The sequence below is a fragment of the Ruditapes philippinarum genome, unplaced genomic scaffold (genome assembly GCF_026571515.1).
Source record: "Ruditapes philippinarum isolate M1 unplaced genomic scaffold, ASM2657151v2 ctg5292_1_1_1_1, whole genome shotgun sequence".
Classification (NCBI taxonomy): Eukaryota; Metazoa; Mollusca; class Bivalvia; order Venerida; family Veneridae; genus Ruditapes; species Ruditapes philippinarum.
In genome coordinates, this window is record NW_026851604.1 from 65,657 (window position 1) to 87,043 (window position 21,387).

The window sequence follows — 21,387 nt, forward strand, 5'->3', positions numbered from 1 at the left end:
AAAACTTTGTTTTTTACTTTTTAGATTGTTTTCAAACAAAATGGCGCCGTCAATGTGTCGGTTTGAAAAACACAGAGATAGGAAATAAGAACGGCAAGTGCACTGTTGTAGAATTACGCACGTTTCCATCCTTTTTTGTTTATATAGAAACACTTCTGATAGTTTAAGAACGTTACGTTTTGCTTAAGGCGGTAGTTTGTACTTTCCAGTACCTACCATGATCATGTTCAATCAAACCAATCCTGCAAAAATTTTATTTATTTATTTATTTATTTATTTATTCTTTTCGTTTTGGACGTTTTTGATGTTCTTTAGGGATTCCGCCCCTACAACTACAGGATAACCCCCTTGCATTTAACAATGATAAATATACATCATAAAGTAAATCAAAATTTAATTTATGTTTATTTATTATTTGATGTTATTAAGTCGACAAAAAACAGCATCAAAAGAATGTACGTTTGATTTATATTTCATCCATTTTATTTCTATACTAACATAAACACTGGTGCGCTCGTACTTTAGCAAAAACTCAGTCATGCTAAGTCTTAAAGGAACGTTATTATTGTATTTACAGACCCATTCATGATACCTCATGTGCCTGTAATTTTGATTCCGTTTCATTACAATGTAAGCCCCTTGAAGTAACATACAGAAAAACACACTGCGGAAGGGAAAAACAAACAGCAAAGCTTAGATATAGTCCATATTATCAAGAAATATCTTAAAACTTTGTCTGCTAAAGAAAATATATTTTCGTTTCTATGGATGATATTTAAACATAAAATTCACAATTCATGATGCTTTTAACCTAGATTGAAAAGATTTTAGTTTTTTTCCCCTTTGATATTTCATGTTGCATCAAGAAAAGGGTATTATTTAAAATGAAATAACTGTGAAAAATCCTTACCGTTTGCTATTGTGACTGTATACGTAATCTAAAGTTCACACAGTTAAGAAAAAAGACAATAACGTTTTTAGTAATAAGCTGAACTAGGAACAAAACTGCTTAACATTAACTGTTTATCTCAGATATGTGTTTATAACATTTTTATTTCTTGCATAATGTTATAATTGATTAGCCCGGAAACCAGCCAATGGGGAAACGTCGTTCAAGAGCATCAGTCAATAAATATTATGTATTGTTATGAATTTATTTGTCTCTGATAACATTTCAAAGTTTACTAGTTTAACCAATATTAATAACGATAAAATGTGTCTTATGGTTAATCAAATATAATAAAAATGCCAAAGTACCTTAATTTATAGAAAAGTAAATAGAAAGAGTAAGGGCGCATACACTTGTTAGCACTTGTTATCTACTGAATATTTTGTTCCGTAATTTATATTTTGTTATAAACGCGTGAGTTAAAAATAGTTCCACTTGTTTTGAATCACTCTCAATTTTTGATATACAGTTATTTTGTGCAAACTAGGTCATGCACTTGTCTTATCAACAACTTCTCATTATGGGTTTGGCAATATATCACCAAAGTTTCCATATCAGTTGGAAATAATAGTTTAAACAAACAAAAATGTTTAAGAACGATTGTAAAATGTACAGGGTATCTACATTGAACATGTATTTACAACGGCTCATGGTCAATAATTCATGGTTCCCCATTTACATTCACCACAGATGAACATGTAAAATAAACATAGTATATGATCATTGTCAATTAACAGTTTTTCCTGATGTACAATTGTCATGCATCGATATTCTAAAATCAGACAGTTTGCCACATATACATGCACCATTCAGGGATATTATAAAAAGACAATATTTACGCATGTATATTTACCCACATTGATAATTATTAAAATAGACAGTTGTTCTACATGAATATGTACCATACACGAGAATTCCTAATAAAGACATTGTTGTTCCGCTTGTACAATTGCCATAAATGAACATTATATTCATAGACGGTGGTTCAGCTTGTAACTTCACATCACATGAACATTGTACAAAAGGACAATTGTTCCACATGTACATTTACCATTCATATATATTGCAAATACATACAGTTTTTCCACATGCACATTTATCATTATAGGAAAACTAAAAAATATACAGTTGCTCCAAATGCACATTTGTCATGCATGTACACTGTTAACATTTATCAGTTGTTCCTCATATACTTTCATCATATTAATTGAAAATTGTAAATAATTGGCAGTTGTTCCCAATGTTTCTTTTATTCAAATATGAATATTGAAAGTATTGTAAGTTGTAACTTATGATCATTCACCAAACATGCCTTTGCAGTGTAATACGTTTTGATATATTACAAAGTACTTAATAATGATTAAAACTTGTAGAAAAGCTTATTTCAAAAACAAAACTTAAGTATGGATAAGAGTCTAAAACTTTAAAACAAATGTTAGATTCCTTAAGGACTTATTTTTGTCTTATTTGTATCGTTAGCCTGTTTGTTTGTCTGACAAATTAAGAGAGAATAAAGAATCCCTAAAGAACGCTCAAACCTACAAAATTTAAAATGTTGTAGGCTCTGTTTGATTGAACCTATTCATCTAAGCCACTTTGAAGTGCATGTTCCGTTATCCCCCAAGCACCAGCTTAAGCAGTATTTAACATTTAACATGAAATAGTAAAATTTGGAGTTTGGGAACATCCACAGATGTGTTATCATGGACCTTTCGATTGAAAAGTTAGTGCCATTCCATGAAAAGGGGTGTATGGTCCCCAAATAAAATAATGCATGTGCCATAAACGAGAAAAACAATGGTCGGGACAACACAAAATGGACTTTTGAAAGAGGATCAGAGTTAATGAAGCCTGCATATCACAGATAAACTGTCAAAAGACAAATTAAAAAACCCAGACCACATATCCTAAGAGTAATTAAGTATTGAAGTGAGGGACACTGGAATCACCTAAGAAGAAAAATAAAAACGAATATATAGAGCTATATCTTTCATGAGCTTAACAATTATGCTGAAAATCCTTATGAATCGAATTATAACAGCCCTGAACTGCGACTTTTTTCGGCCTTCACACGACACAAACAATGCTGATCTTAAGATAAAATAAGAGAGAAAATAAAAAATCCTTACAGAACGAACGCCAAAAACGGCAAAATTGAAAATGTTGCAGACAGTTTACCATGTGGAAGGAAGTGTATTTTCCAGACTGTAAAAATGAAACAAAAAATGAGACGGTATTTCGTGATTGGTAATTTGAATGAATTGAAGTAAGTTTTTTTTTATTACTTTTGAAATTAAAGTAATTTATCAGCTTCAGCATAGCTTTTTGTAAATAAAAATAAAACGGGGAGAATCTTAAAAAGGGTACATGTAGACTCGTCATCGAAGTGTGAAATTATATTTTGATAAGTTTCACAGCGAAATAATCAAATATAATTTTCCAGATTAATCAATAATCCACTCAAAAGAATAAAATAAAAAGAATATTTTTTAATAACTTTTTAACAAATACGCATATCATAATTTTTTACAATAAAATAGGCAGCTTAAACATTCATCAATGAAGAAACATATCCTTTTTCAACATAAGGATTTGGATAGGTCTGAATAGAATTTAGGCTCTATTCACTGTATTTTTAATTTTGATTTAATAAAATTAGATATTTCTAATTATTTTCTAAGGTTCTATTTTATATACATAAATCGTTTATATGGCTGTCACCAATTAGATATGTAACGTCATCACAGTAGCCTCACATTACGTTTAACACATGTTTTATTATCTGGAGGTCTAACAACGTAAACATAACAAATATGCTAATACTGACCTTTAAATTAAGATAGATAACTTACCAGCATGATAATCATGATTTAGTCGATGCGAGACGGCGTGAGGGTTTTTGCAGTTAACCGTTATCCCTCAGGTACAGACTCAATAAACTTAGTCTGGAATGTTTATGCATTTTTGCTGTTTTTGTCGTTTTAATTGCTTACACATTGATGAATGAAACATATCAAAAAATAAATTACAATGAACTACAATCGAATAAAGGATTCCTTCGCGTCAATTCTTTAGCATGTGTTAGCATCGTCTTTTTTCGATTTGCTAAAATATTTTTACCCTAACATACGGATGGATCTCCAAACTAATCGTTTAAGCTATGTTTAATAGTGACCAGATGAATGTTGTGTTTAAATGTTTTAAAAAACTCTTTACTTGTATAAACTCCATGCAAAAAACACTATAGAAAATACAATACAGTAAAAGAAAAGAAAACTGGTGTTGTTGAAAAAATACAAGGATGTTTTCATAAAACCTTTTGCTAAAAGGTACATAGGTCCGGATATGAAACAGTCAAACATGTGACAGTGACACCGATAATGTCTTTAGAAAAGGAATAGCAATAATAATGTTTATAAATTGATAAAAAAATAACAAAGCTGCGTTTGATTTTTTAAATTGTGTTTTATGTACTTTTACATATTAATGGCATAAAGATAGTAAATACGCTCACTTACTGAACACATTTAAAAACTGATTTATTAAACATGTATATTTCCATACATAATGTTTATTTAAGTCAAATATATAGATATTATTTGGGAATAATTGAGAACAGTTTTGATATCATTTCATGTGGAATTATAAGAAACTTGAGAAAATGGTAATTACTGGTAAGTTATCAAGGAACGCCGGTTAGTTGATCAGCTGCCGAGAAATGACCAAACGTGTGTTAAAATCGGCGGTGCAAAATACAACAGAAAACACAAACCTAAAAATGATATCATTTTATTTTTGTCATTAACAGATAATTATTTACACATGTGTCCTTCAGTATGCAAATGTTTAGAAGAATCAAATGTGCTCTTCCCTATATAAAAACGCAGAAATAAAAATGATGCGTTTTCAAAGTCCGTCAATGTATAAACTAAGTCACTTCGGCCTGTTGGTAGGTTGTACGGTCAATATTTCACTTTAATATGTATACTATTAATTTTAAAATTGCAACAATCTTAAAATGTTCTTATGCTTGTATCATGGAAGGAATTTCACAAACGTACGTATAACACGCACATTCACAAGGCATCTTGTTCTTCTAGGTCACATTTTTAATGTGTCTTAAAGCAGTCAATAGCAAGAATAAAACAATAAAAAAAGTAAATATCCTATTAAATAATAGGGCACACCTGCATTTCTTAACTATATCGCAACCGGCTTACGGATGTATAATGTCTTTAAATTAATATAAATCTTATATTTGTATTGTAGATACATGTATATAGAATATTTGTCATTTTACCATATATGATTTATTTGATGGCATGTTTTATTGATTCTTTGCTTATGGACCATATGTGTTAATCAAGTTTTCTTCTCATTTGTCTTTACACTTTAAAATCATTATTAATTGAACGACAGAAAAATTAATATGTTAAACTTGGTTGTTTATGACGAAGCAACGTCTCATGTGATATTAAAATATTATCTATCTACTTACTTATCATGTGATAGTTGTTGACCTTTTAGCAAAACGTTTCACATTTCTTAAGTTTTAAATGTATATTATATAAAAAGATAATGGAGTGTTTTTTAATGCATTAAGTGACACGGAAATGCATTTGAGTTAAGGAAATAATAACAATTTTGTATTCTGATTATGTGTATTGTGGTATCAATTAGTATAAACAACAATTACGTTTTAAAATTTGTAACAACTTTTACATATTCTTTTGGTTCAGTTCATAATTATAATGAGAAACGATCAACAACAGTGTGCATTTAATCAAACATGATATTGTAAATGGCATTTAATCAATTATAATCCGACTACAAACATATAAACATAGATTGCATATAAACATAGGCAATAACTCAAATGACTATCGGTACTTATTTAAGTTTGAACATATATCTTGACATGTATCTCACTATAAAATAATTCATTAAATTCTCTCGTCATAAGTTCAGCGCATTGGCTGTTTTTACTGAACAACTTTGAATTTTGTTCGTTTTTGCGGAAAATAAAAGGTGAGGCTTGCAGCAATATGAGATTGTTAAATCTATATAATACTACAGACATGTAATCGTGTCCTTTATTTAATCTATATACATGATTGCTGTCAATATATAAAGCAATGTTCAGTTTTCATAAAATGTAAAAAATTCATTGTAAAGACGTATGACAAGATATATGACCATGTTTTTAAAGTTATTTGAAATATAACCCTTACTAATCTCGCCATTTTTGCAGGTCTTATACCAGTTTTTGTATCAATGATAAAAATTACAATTGGTGAAAGGATTATCAACCTTATCTGATATATGAAATATTATTATTAAGTTCACCTTACATTTGTCTTACGTATCATCATTTGTATGGTAAATATATGTTTATATATATAATGTATATATTTCTAAATATATTTGTTTATTGATAATAATAATAATAATGATGACGACGACGATGATGATGATGATGATGATGATGATAATAATGATAATAATGATAATAAATAATAATAATAATATAATGATAATAGTAATTATTAATGATTCTGATGATGAAAATAATGATGAACATGATGATTATGATTATGATGAAATAAATATTCAGATCAACATCTTAATATCGTGAACTAAACATGTAAAGCCACATGTTTACATAAAATGTAAAACCCTAAACTATTTATATGATAATTAAAAATAACAATGCTTTAAAGTGAATATGATGTAAGATAGTTCAACCTATGTTTTATAATGTAACCTTGGAAAAAATACCATGAAGATCTTTTATAAAGTATTAATATAAGTCTACCTTTTTCTATAATAAAGAACAATTATCAAATATTATGTATTCAGTCGTTTTTTAATCAAATGAAATATGAAAAAAAAATATCAATGTGTGTCAAAAACTTTCAACTGCTTTCCTTTGCCACCAACATAGACCTCATAATAGCATGAACTGTAGCATATTGAACGCAGATAGTCTGTATCCTTATGCATTGTCTTCCCTTGCTTCAAATCTCCGTTTATTTTATGAATTGAATCATTATTAAAACAGCAGACAAGTAATGACCCATCATCTAACAACAACAATGCACATGGTCCTCTAAGATCTATATGTTTATATGTAGCTGTAACTTTCCCTTGTAATGATACACTCACTACACTTGCTGTACGGAAAGTTAATTTGAATTATAACAGAAGTTTTGGAATCCTTTCTCACAGGCAATATAACGGGAGATAAGTCCAGGTGGAAAGAAAACTTCAGAGGGATGTTTATTCAGGATATCACCTTGTTGTATTCAGTACAAATTGCACAGTTGAAGGATACAAACAAGCAACATTTAAAACGATTCCCTTGATTAAAGTCTATACCATTAGCATTTAACCTATTCCACTTTAAATACTGCGGACAACATGGATAGCTTTTGTCGTCTGTTGTTCATGACAAAACCTATCTCGTGGTTTTTAATGGCATTTGTTACTGCGAACTGATCCTGAGACATTACAGCAATATCAATTGGCCGCGAGGCTAGAGCTTTCTCTTCTTGTACAAGTCTGTTCTCTATAGATATCAATTTTACCTTATTGTTGTCACTATCAGCTAGAACTAGTTTATTTGTGTTGAGAACTGCACATCCTGAGATTACACATTCCTTCGTATCTGATGAAGTTTTAACATTGATGTCTCCTTTCCCAATCAGACGATCAACAGCTTTCGTCCCTTTTGTAGATTCATAACGAGAATGATCGACAATCTCACCGAAGATCATTTTCTTACAGAAAAATGTTTCGAGTTCCGAATTTCGTTGAAATGAGAAGTGCATATTGGTATGCATTAATGTTTCTTTTTCTTCATGTAATTCATCTGATTTCAGTGTAGATTCTGCCCGCTTCATGTCAATGTACAGTTGACAGTGTTCATGATTTGATTTGCTTGCATGAAGACTTGATTGCAAGCATTTTATACCGGAAATCATATTTTCACATGTATCAAGGACATGCTGAATAATTTTGTTTGTGTTGGACTTTATTTTCTCGGCATTATCTAAAGCATCTTTTTGCATCAGATCTAGGCGGTCATTTATTTCTTTTCGGAATTCAGTGATCGCCTTGATGATTTCTTTATTGTAATCATTTATGTTGCTTCTACTGCCTTTAGCCTTCTTCGAAATTTCTGATGCTTCTTTTAATTTTTCGCCGAGTTTGTGCATGACGTCATCGAATTCCTTCCCATCTGCGACACCTAAGCACTTTTCAGGTATGTAATCAACTTTACATGTTCTATGTCCTAAAGTTATGCAGTCATTGCATCCGAGTGCATGGTGTGATGGACAATAGAATTTTATTATCTCTTTTTTGTGAACTTGACACATTTCAGTGCATTCATTGTATGATTTTCTTGTAGTTTGAATCTTATCAAAATCATTACGCTGCAAAATTTGATGATTTCGTAAGACTTTTGTTTTTCTGTGGACATCGTGGCAATTTTTACAAAGGTATTCTTGACAAGTGACACAAAATCCATGAGCTTCTATATGTTGCCCTGTGGTAAGGCATGGCTCACAACAGTGATCAAAATCTTCTGCTGATCCTGCTGCTACTGATCCTAGCAGGTCTACTTGTTTACGTCCTGATACGGCCATTCCTGGAATACAAAATACAGAACTTTTATCACTATCTTCCTTGTTTCTAAAAATGATATATTATTCAAAATGGCGTATAATGAAATCTGCCAGCACTATTAAGTGTTGAGAATTGAGTACCGCTCAAGCTGGTGCTAGAGGGCGTGAGGAATGTTGCACATATTCATTATCCCTCATATACAGGCTAAATCAAACCGAGTCTGCAATTTTCATGTACTTTTGTTGTGATTCAGGGTTCACTAAGGGTTTCACTTTGTTTCCAGATTTTTTTTCTTACTTACATTTTATTTAACCCCAAATGAAAAACTATTTATATTTATTGATTAATCGGTCGCTGTGTAGCATTTTGATTTTCCAATAAAAAAATATCTCATCTGATTTATGACCTTAATTGATATTAAAAAACATTATCTGCTTTACGCTGTGAAAACATTATTCTATTTCTTATGTATTAATAATGGTAACCAATAGATAAAATTTTGATGTTCAAAAATTGTTGGGTTAAACGATATTTATCATATTCGTTCAGCTATCATTCAACAATCAATTAACCAATCTAACTCTTTAATGAACCCCGATCATAATTCAATTACAAATCAACACATTAAAAAGTCATGACCATTGAGATACTAATATGACTGTGAATCCTTTATAAAAGCTAAATAAATTTCAAGTCAACAACAGCGATAAAGAAAATAAAGGTGCGTTAATTGAAAAAAAGATACCTCATTCAAGAACAATTACACAATATACGCTGTCTTAATTAATTTGTACAGCAATCCAGTACTAGGTAATCTCCCTTAATCAACAAAAATATCTGTTACAAAGTAACGACATGTTAAATTCTACATATAACTGCATAGTAATATTTCAATATTGTTATGTCCTTAAGCAATGGGCCACAAATCCTTTACAATTAATCCTTTTATTTATTCAGTTTTAACAATTCGTCAAAATATATCATAACCTACACTTTAGCGAAAATGGTATGATAAATTTCCTCATATTTCTCACCGGTATTTATGTAAAACGCAAAGAAACAAATGTAAAGAAAAAAAACCTTTTCTCACATTTTGCAGTGTTTATTGAAACAGTATTATTATCCCACCTTTACACGGTTAAAATAAATTAATAACATTTTTCTTTACGGCCCAGTTTAATTTCACTTCCTTTCCACGAAAACGTATACTTTTTATAGAGCTCTTTTATTTCAAAGTCATCTCCATTGATAATTTATGATAATAATGAAGTATGTCAAATCGAGAAGTTATGTATCAATTGGTGATCACCTGGATGTTCCGAGCAGAATATACATGTATTGTGAAATGCATCGAGGGACACTTTTTGTCAAAATCATTAAAAATCCGGGTAAAGTGTTAGACCATGACAGTATGATTTCTTGCAAAGACACTTTATAACGTCTTCCGAGTTTAACAAATATTAATGTATGATTTCAAGTTTCTAGGACTCTGACAATGAAAATGAGACTTTATGAAGTACAAAATGAATTTGATACGGAAAGTAAGGACTTGAAATATGAAACTTAAGCTCAATTGTAGGAAAGACCGGTAGGGACATTTCAACTTCATGAATTCCCGATTTCAGCTTTTCAACTTCAAGAATTCACAATTTCAACTTTATGAATTCACGATTTCAACTTCACGAATTCACGACTTCAACTTCATGAAGTTGAAATCGTGAATTCGTGAAGTTGAAATTGTGAATTCGTTAAGTTGAAAACGTGAATTCGTGAAGTTGAAATCGTGAATTCACGAAGTTGAATTCATGAAGTTGAAATTGTGAATTCATGAAGTTGAAATCGTGAATTCGTGAAGTTGTAATCGTGAATTCGTGAAGCTGAAACCGTGAATTCATGAAGTTGAAATCGTGAATTCATGAAGTTGAAATCGTAAATTCACGAAGTTGAATTCGTGAAGTTGAAATCGTGAATTCATGAAGTTGAAATCGTGAATTCGTGAAGTTGAAATCGTGAATTCATGAAGTTGAAATCGTGAATTCGTGAAATTGAAGTCGTGAATTCACGAAGCTGAATCGTGAATTCTTGAATTCCGTATTTTGAGAACGGGAGTTCACGAAGTTTAAATTGTGAATTCATGAAGATGAAATCGGGAATTCATGAAGTTGAAATGGCCCTACCGGTCTTTCGTACAATTGATATGACTAGATCAAATAATCACATGGTGTAAATACTTGTTATTCATCGGCTACGTTTCTATAATGTGTGAAATAAAAAAATCGACAGTGCAGCAAAAACAGCTTATAAATTTTGGCCAATCTTTTTAACATGACTGCATGATTTCTTGCAACCTTAGCAAATAAATGTTCGGTACATCTTGCGGGCATCTAACGTGATTTGAACGCAATTATTTAGTCATTATTTGTTTCAATTACGATGAATTATCTATTCTATATCGTATGTCCATAATCACAATTAAAATTAGAACTATCACTAAATGTGATAAATACCCCCGCAAGACTGCTTCGGAAATGAGGAAGTAACTAATAACAGAATACCCTGTAAAAGAATTTGAATAGAGTTATGGTTGTCGGCAATTAAAGATAGTTATGGTTCTTGTACGTTTCATTTCCTTTCACTGTGGTTGACCATTGATGAAGTTTTATCGAAATACTCTGTAATAGGTCTAGAGGTATGATTCTTGAGAACTGCTCTATCTCTCAATGTGCTTGGCCATTGTATGAAGTTTTATTGAATTATTGAACTAGTGGTTTTCAAGTTATGCTCTAGACAAGGAAATGCAACTGTAAAGTAACAAAGGGCAATAACTCTATAATCACTTTACATGGAGTTATGGTTCCTCTTATTGTGCTTTACCATTGTATGAAGTTGTTTTGAATTCCAACCAGTAGTTTTCAAGTTATGTTTCGGAAAAGGAAAAAGTAACAAAGGGCAATAACTCTGTAATAAAAAATGGAGTTATGGATCTTGTGCACTGAACTTCCTCTCAATGTGCCTGACCATTGTATGAAGTTTTACTGAATTCTAAACCAGTGGTTTTAAAGTTATGCTGACCGACAAGAAAAAAGCAATGAAAAAGTAACAAAGGGCAATAACTTTGTATTTACTTTAGATAAAGTTATGGTTCTTATGCACTGCACTTCCTCTTATTGTCCTTGACTATTGTATGAAGTTGTTTTGAATTCTAAATAGTAGTTTTTAAGTTATGCTCCGGACAAGGAAAAGTAACAAAGGGCAACAACTCTGTAATTACTATAGATAGAGTTATGGTTCTTGTACACTGCACTTTCCTTTATTGTGCTTGACTATTGTATGAAGTTGTTTTGAATTCCAACCAATAGTTTTCAAGTCATGCTCCGGACAAGGAAAAGGGCAATAACTCTATATTTAGACAAGATGGAGTTATGGTTCTTGTGCTCTCAATGTGATTGATAATTGTATGAAGTTGTTTTGAATTCCAGCCATAAGTCTTCAAGTTATGCTCCGGACAAGGAAAATGCAACAGACGGCTGGACCAACCGACCGACCAACCGACCGACCACCGAGTGACTCCTATGTACCCCCCCCCCCAAACTTCGTTTCGTGGGTATAATTATCACAACCTGAATAATACCAAATGATTTCGTCTGAAGTGATACAGGTTCGTTTTAGTCACTAAGTTACCCCGCAATAATTCATATACAGATCTTAAAAGTAAGATTCAGAGACAATTTCTTATGAGTTTGCAAGAAAACATAAAATATTGATATAACACTTGCATCACATTTCGAGCATACATTGTGTCTAAACGAATGTCGTGAACTCACATCAGTTCAGATAATATAATTAACTGCAAGTAAAAATGGATTGTGTACGTCTACCATGCTTTTCGTGAATAGAAAAAAAAACAATTGAAACCAGGTCGATATACATTTCATGTTATGTGCCGGTGATGTAATTTGATTTTAATAAAACTCAGCTGGTTGGGGTGGGAAACATGCATAAGCAATCAGGAGAATTCCCTTAAGAAAAGGAGTATACATCAATCACGAAAAAAATTCATTTTCAACGTACAGCTTGCAACTCAAATTCAAATGAGATATAACGCATTTATAAATCCGTTAACCTTATGTGTATCTTGTTAATTTGTTCACATGTTGCCATATTTATAAAAGTGCAAATAAAGGTTTAGCAAATTATCATAATGGTAGAGCTAGTGATACATAAAGTTCAATTAAACAGCTAATCATCATACGCTCTCCAGATTTTATGAAATATTTTAATGAAATATTGCAGGATATAGTTCTTCATTAATCAAACTGTTTCGATAACAGTCCCAAACTATGATGACGATACGTTACGTGTTTAATTAAATTTTCAGCTCCTAAATTTACTAAACTGTTTATCGATTTCGCATGTTTAATCACGCCAAAACTACATTTGTATATCAAATTAAGTGTATGTTAAAAGTATTGATTACGTTAACCTGTTTTCACATCTACATCTAACTATACAGCAATCCAGATTAAACGATTCCAAAGTTTTCAAGATTTAAACTTAAGTAAATGATTATAACATCTACCTTTCTAAAATTTTATGAAACGCAGTGACCTTTAAGCTGAATGCAGCAGATTAACTTCCTTTCGTGGAAAACGTCTATAAATAGCATGTTCTAAATTAAGTTTATTTTGTCGCCTGTATCATTCCAGATTTATCTCCCATTATTCTGATAAGTACAGGTAATTTGTAAGATAACATTGTTCAAGAACATTGCACCTGTTTAAAGCACAGCCAATTACAGTGCTTATTTCCAAGCTACTTGAAGTCCAAATAAAATATTATATGTTATTTTGGTTTTGGAGTGATATATGTGGATATATTACCTGTTAAGATTTTATATCACCCGAGCCGTTAGGCTCGGGTGATATTTTATCCTGGCAGGTAATATATCCACATATATCACTCCAAAACCAAAATAATAATTTTATTACCCTACCCTGCCGAGTTTAGACGATTTTTTAAAAAATCATTGCTGCTTCAAATGAAACGTCGAAATAAGATTCCCTTTAGGATACGTCTTCGTCACAACATGACGTCACATAAATACATGACGTATTTTTCCCGTACCTAACGAAAGTAAACAAGAGAAAAGGAGTAGTCTATTGAACGCACTTTTTTTTGTAATTAATTTCAAGCTTTCACAAGGTCATATTTGTTTTCGATACTGATGGTAATATGTATCATAACTCTACTTTGGTAAATATTGATCATTTGACAGTTAAAAAGTGCTTTTAAATCGGAATTTACACCGCGTAAAATCGAACCATACGCGCATCACCTCAGCGCATGTTGTTTACAACGTTGGGTACCAAACGGGGAAATTTAGTGTGTATATTACCCGTCTGGCTCGGTTATATCAATTTCTTTCGGGTGATCAATATCCAGTCAAAATGGCAGAAAAAATCTGGAAGGGTAATAAATATTTTTATATATTTTTAAAACTGACCTACAAGTTTTCGGCCCAGATAACCTTCCCTTCATTCCTCGAAAACATATATTAATAACATGTCCTAGTTTTTTGCAAGGGAAGTTATATATTTTATGACGCTCTTTATATTTCAAAGTCATCTCCCTTTATAATTAATGATAAGTATGTAAAATTGAGAAGTTATGTATCAATTTTTGATAAACCGGATGTTGCGAGCTGAATGAGAGTATGCGAAGTTATTAATATTAATTTATATACTTTTTCTGATGGACTTTTAGCGCAAGGAAAAGCAAATAAGTATTCTTAACAAAGATATATTTGTTAGTAACGCCTACGGACGCATATTGACAAAATCATTAAACGTCTGAGCAAAGTGATAAACTATGACTGTATGATTTCTTGTAACGACACTGTATGACCTCTTACGAGCTTCAAAAATAAATGTGTATGACTTCTTGCGAATTTCTAGGACTCTGACAAAGAAAATGGAAAAATAAAGAAACAAGGAAAACATAAAGAGTACAATATAAATTTGATATGGAACGTTTGGACTTAAAATATGAAAACTTAGCTCAATTTATATCATTAATATCATTAAATCAAATAATGATTTATATCAGAAAATTACACGGTGCATATACTAAAAATTCGTTGATTACATATAACAATAAGTGAAATAAAAAAATCGGCAGTGCATCAAGGAAAGCTAAGAAAATCTAAAATTCTGAACAATCTTGGTAACATGACTGCATCACCTCCTGCGACATCAGCAAATAAATTGCGTTACATCTTCCGGGCCTCTTTCGTGATTTATAGCAACTATTTAGAAATCCCATCCTTATTTGTTTGAATTAACTAAAATTTCTATGATGATATATCTATATGTCCATAATTAAAACCTGAATGATACCAAATGGTTTCGACGGAAGGGATACAGCTTATTTTAGTAACCACATGAACTCATAAGATAGATCATAAATAGAGCTAGCAAAAAAGAATGGTTTTTATGAGTTAGCAAGAAAATATACAATATTTATCTTACACGTGCGGCACATTTTCAGAGTATAGTCAATAATATAAGTAATTTTCTTTTCGGAAAATATAATAATAACAAGGTTATATATTACAAAATGAATTACGTATATCATCTAGCATGCATTTTTTCTAAAAAAAAACAAATCTGAAACCAGTTCGACAGATATTTCGTGTTTTGTGCCAATGATAAAAGTTGATTTTTAAAAAACTGCACTAAATGGGTTGTTAAACAGGCATATCCAATAAGGAAAATTTCCTTAAGAAAAAGTACATACACCAATCACTAACAAATTTGTGATTGTTTGCAACATCCGAATGAGAACATTTCGTAAATCCGTTTATCGACTGTGTATCATGTAAATTTATTCATATGTTGTCATATTAAGAATATTGCAAATAAAGATTCAGCAAAGTAGTTTAATGATAGGGACTGTGATAATTAAAGGCCGATTAAAAAGCCATACCTCATACGCTCCAAGATTCTATTTAATATATATTTAAATGTAATATTGCCGGATGTAAAATGTTTCATAAATCAAACAGGTCGAATAACAGTCCTAATATATGACCAGTTACATCCCCTAGCGTAATGAAATGATCAACTCCTTTTTTGAGTAACTTACATATCAATGTTAGCATGTTTAAACACATAAATATTATATAAAATAAAATGTGTGTTTACCTTTCAAGTTGTCAGGTCTAACTTTTCAGTTTACAAGATAAAACTAGTCCAAACTTCAAAATTTAAACTTAAGTAATAATTATTATAAATCACTCTTTCTTAAAAATCTAATAAAACATTGTGACCTTCCAGCTTAATGCCGCAGAATGACTTCCTTTAATCGAAAACGTCTCTTAAAAAGTATGCCCAAAAATTGATTTTTGTATTGTGGCTCGTATCATTTCAAATATATCTCCCGTTCATCTCAAAACTTTTGAATGTATAGCCTTGTAAGTGATCATTAGTAAACATTTAAAAATCAATTAAGTCAAAAGCGTCGCAGATGTTCAGTGTACATTATGTTTTTATCGATTTATAACAGTTTAACTATTGACTGATTTGTACATTTCAATAGCTGTATAAAATTGATATTAACTAAAGGCAAATAATACCTCAGAAACAAACGTATGGTTATTCATATTCAAATAATGGTTTAGAGCATGTATGAAGCTTATTATCTAAAGAAAGTATGTGAAATATTGTGTCTTACTTGCAATTAAAGTAGTATTAAGATTTCCATACCTAAATTCTAAATCACTATAGTTGTGTAAATTGTCAAATAGCAACTTAAGCACGCATGGTTCAGATTATTGGTCAATGAGCAACTTTTTGGAAATTATAACAGAAAAACAAAAATAAACAAAAAAAAAATTTTGAGAACGTAAAAAAAAACGCATGCATTTCTTGCCTTTAATGGGCCTTTAATGGAGCTGTTATCACAAAGATATGAAATGTTGTTTTAAGAATATCATATTAAAGGGACACAATAAAGATTAATTGTATTCAGTCATTTATGTCCATATAATCAATGTTTTCTGTTGTTGTTGTTTCTGCTTTTCTATTGTTGTTAAAACATAAAGTAAAATTCAATTATAAACTTACCGACAACAGCAAACTACCAACAATAACCAGTGATTTTGTGATGAAATTTTAAACAATTGTCAAACGGTTTATTAAAAGATGTTATGACCCAATTATTTTAAGGCATACCGCATGCTTAGTATTCAACCCTTTTACAATTGGACGCTACGCTTTCATCTCTTTATTACATCTTACGGACTAAGTAGGAGATTCTATGATAGACAATCAATAGCCCTTTGAGACTGAATTGTCTCAATGTTCGTGTTCTAGCTTGCTTCGTTGTGCCCTTGTATGTGATTATCTTGTTGCTCTGCTTTCTTTTAAGGCATCGAGTACTTTGGTAGTGGTCATTTGACTGTACATTTTTAATTTTATTTACACTACTTTCGTGTAATTTATTAACATATTGGGGCTAAGAGTGAGGTTTGCGCCTCAAACCGGTTAAAACTCCCCGGTGGTTTAACTACCAATGACCGTTCCAAGGCGGTACCCCTCTGTGTTCCTTCACGTAATTTTTATGTCTGTATTGTCACTTGTTTTGAATGTTTGCCTTGTTTGATTGTCGTTGATAGAAGGTATTTTCTCGGCCCCCCTCCTCCTTTTTTTACCGCACCCCCTTTTCGCCCTTGTCCCATTGATTCCAATGTAGGTCCGTTTTGGTTTTTGTTGTTTTACACATTGAGTGTCCTTCTCCTTTCACCCTTTCACCGTCTGGGTGCCCTGCATGGGTGTGTCAGGGGGCTGCATCTTTTGAACGTTGTCCTATCCTTGTTGATATTCATTCTTGTTTTTAACTGCCGTGATCTGGAAGGAAAACTGTTGAATAGTGATAGTTATGGGTTCTTCTGTCTACATATTTAAACATAAAAACTGATAAATAAGATTTCAAAGCTTGATAATAGTGGTTTTATTTTGTTAGCAATTAATTCATCCAATAAATAAACTGCAATTCATCTATTCACTTAAATTTAAAGCTCAATGAATAAGATTTTAAGGCTGATAATAGTCGATATAGTGTGTTATTTTGTGTACACCTTTAAAGCAGCACACCTCCAGATTCATCCTTATTTTCATGAAAATTTTGAAAATGTATTTGAATGTATAATGTTATGAAATAATCAAAAGGAAGCAATTTATCAATGGCACTTACAACCCACGTAACTTACCAAAAGGTGGCCAAAATATGCATAAATAGCCCTTACTGCGTTAGTAACGCAGTAGAAATATAATTGTTAATACTAAAAAATTAACATGTGAAATATTACTTGAACCTTGAATCATTTTTCTTTTACTAAAATCGTAGTATATATTTCTCAGTTTTGATTTTCTTGAAATATTTTGACTCATCTGGAGGCATGCAGATTTAAACTAAGTGCAGTAAATCTATTATATTAAAAGCGATGCTCTAGAAATAAGACTTTTAAGCTATTGATAATTAATTCTTTTTCACATACTACAGAAAACTGTTACTGCATTTATTGTTGGAAGTAGTGTTTTTATAAATGTCACGTGACGTGATAGAAGCAAAAGTATCATATGATCTAACTAAGATTAGATATATATTGACTAAAAGTCATGCAATCATATTTATATCATATTATATTTATATTCGTTACCACTATATCAAGTTATTGTCGACAAACGTAAATGAATTAATTGGATTTTTTACATAAATAATTATCGTGTTTTACATTGCATTATAATGTTTTGTAAAACAATTCATTGTAATAATTATCAAGCAATTACACGTCACCTTTTCATACTATATCAATGAGAAATACACTGATGATTTTCAATGCAATATGTCTAAAATTGAAAATGAACATTAGAATGAAACTTATATAAACCCTGGTTGTGTACATTTATATGTATTTTTATTTCGGATGTTTATCTTCGGTGCGATAATAACTTGCTTTTCAAACATTATATATGATGCATTATGACGTGAGTGTATAATACTGGGTGCTAATAAACTAATGATTATATGATGATGAGGTTAATTTCCAAGTCTTTTTGTCTTGAAGCAAGATCCACAGACTTTGAAAATCTTCAATTATACCAAACTGTCTTATTATGTGACCATAATAAAATTCTTCATTTGGTAAATAGTCCGATTTCCCTTTCTCGCGCATACAAACCCTTAATCAGCAGATGGAAAACACAAGAGTTCCAGAACTTTAGCTTGCAAATGTTCATGTGAAAAAGTACAGAGCCCCTGAGGTGACATTTTCCACACTTTTTCCCCGGGATTTAATCCGTTTTTACGAAATGTTAACGAATTAATATTTAGGAAAAACGAATCAAGTTCCGGGGAAAAAATGTGGAAAATGTCACATTAGGGGCTCCGTCTAAAAGCCCTTTATGTATATAAGGAAGACTTTTTCTGAAAGTAATTTACACATGATGTTTATTATATGTAACGTCGGCAATTCTGTATTCCGTCAGTTCTACTAAATCAAAAGATTGTAAAAGAAGTAGAAAAGAATATACATCCAGCAAAACCATCAAACATAATTATTTTCGTTTGTTTTAGTATAGCTGAGTTTTGAGATTTCATGTGAAGTGATTGCAGTGATTGAAGTGTAATAAGTTAACGATATATAACAAATATCCGGAAAAATGGAAGCAATAAGAACAAATATATTATAAGAAGATTGTGTTTATTCCATTTTATAAGAAGATTGTGTTTATTCCATTATTCTTATAACAAATAATAAGAACTAAACAGTTTGTCCTATAGTATCATTAACAGCAAAGCAAAAATCAAGTGCCACTACTGTCAACAATCATAAATGTGTTCATGTTAACAGAAGGAAAAGCCAATGGTATAATATCCAGCAAAGGATTTGGAAAAAGCAATCATTTTTAAACGAAACCTTCAAAGTCCAGCCAGTTCGTTTACCAAGAGCTGTTGTTACAGGAAAGGACTGGAATAATTGTCATGGAAATACCTCACGTTACTATGAAAAATATGGTTTTGATTTCTCCTGTTACTAATAACGATGAAAAACAGTACCGGAAAAAAGAAAGAATTTTATTTATTAAACAACAAAAGCACTGCTTAACAGAGCTAGAAAACAGATGTGTTGATACATTAATAAACTACAACGGAGAATTTTATTGATCAAATAAAAGTACTGGACGTCATTTTAAATCTTGGAAATTTCAATCAGAAGAGCCAACTAGATGATGAGTAAATGACGGAAGCACATTATGAAATGTCAAGGATGCATCTGTTCAATATGATCATAAAATTCTGCTTTCATGTTATTTGGAACAAAACTTATACTGAAATAATTAACAATAATAATAATAATCAATAACTAATCATAATAAGAAAATGTCCTATTACTAAATATATCATTCACACCTAAATACTTAACAAAAGATGTGTACTTTAAAGCAGTACCATTACATGTGACCTGGAGGTTAGGCCCAGTTTAAATTGAAACTTAAACCAAAATGAATAGACTCTGTCTTGCCAAGATGCAAAGACAATTTATAGTCAATTAACCAATCTTATAAGACTCATGCCATAAGACAGAATGTCTTCAGATTTATGTGTCAGTTGAAAAAAACACTTCTAAGCCTTTACTGAAACTGCCTGACCATGACTCGAACCCATGACTGTCAGAAGACCATTTGAGCTACCCGGCCGGCTACACATTTTCTCTTAAATAATGAAACAGTTCTAAACCAAAACATATTTCCCCACAATATTGATTTGTGTCCTAGAATTTCTGATGTTTACAGAGCATAGTGAATTTCACTCAGGGGTTTTATGCAGTCACAGGATGAGAAAAACTTTCAGCTTGACCAGAACTCTAACCTGTGACCACAGAATAATGTACCGCGGCTGTAGCGATTGAGCTATCTGGCGTCTTACACATTTTCTCCCCTAAATAGTGAACAGTTCTAAACCGTGGCAGATACTTTTAGACTTTTAAATTAATAGGTAGATTAATTCTTAATTACACAAGTAAGAAAAAAAAACTTACATACCCATAGTCTAAATCAAAATAACAATTTAATTTATTGTATAATTATTTTTACTAAAAAGGGCTTAGTCAGTTTTTGGTTGTTCCATTATTTATAACAGGTCAATTTGAAAGTGAACATAACTGTACTAATACATGTACAATATCTTTTTTTTGTACAGAAAAAAACGAACTGTTTTTCTATGATAAGACATTTTATAAAGGCTGAGTTGTATTTGGCATCAGGGGCACTGGACGAAAACATGAAAACGAACCACTTTGTTGCAGATTGTATTTTCATGTTTTCATCTGGCGCCCGGTTACTTTTTGTAATTTGTTGGTTTTCATGCGGCACAAATCACCCACTATAAAATTAAGTGCAAGTAACAATCTACTCTATGAAAAGTCTTGTTGTCGGGTTGACTCAAGAGACCTGGGGGTTGAGACCGATGTCCCTTCATTACAAATAGATAAGACAGAAGCTGTCCTTTTCAAATTATGCACATGTTAGAAAAAAATTAGAATAACTATTCAGAATATGATTTTTTGAGACTTTATTAATTATATTGCTTGATCCAAGTTTAAGGACATTTTCAATCAATATATGGATTATCATTTATAATTTTAAATGAAAGTCTCATCCCTTTAATAATAATGTCATAACTGAAACTGTTTATATACAGAAATATTATAAGTCTCATCATATCAATATACTTAGATATACATGTAT

At 31.1% G+C, this 21,387-nt stretch overlaps 1 protein-coding gene across 1 annotated transcript; it reads right to left on the reverse strand.

The window, feature by feature from the left end:
• Nucleotides 1–7,341: 7,341 nt before the first annotated feature.
• On the reverse strand, nucleotides 7,342–13,345 carry LOC132758375 (E3 ubiquitin-protein ligase TRIM33-like). Its single transcript, XM_060750075.1, has 2 exons — nucleotides 13,158–13,345; nucleotides 7,342–8,600 (listed from the first exon to the last, which is right to left on the reverse strand). Exon 2 carries the CDS (start codon nucleotides 8,596–8,598, stop codon nucleotides 7,342–7,344), a length of 1,257 nt encoding a protein of 418 aa, XP_060606058.1. The 5' UTR covers nucleotides 8,599–8,600; nucleotides 13,158–13,345.
• Nucleotides 13,346–21,387: the final 8,042 nt, after the last annotated feature.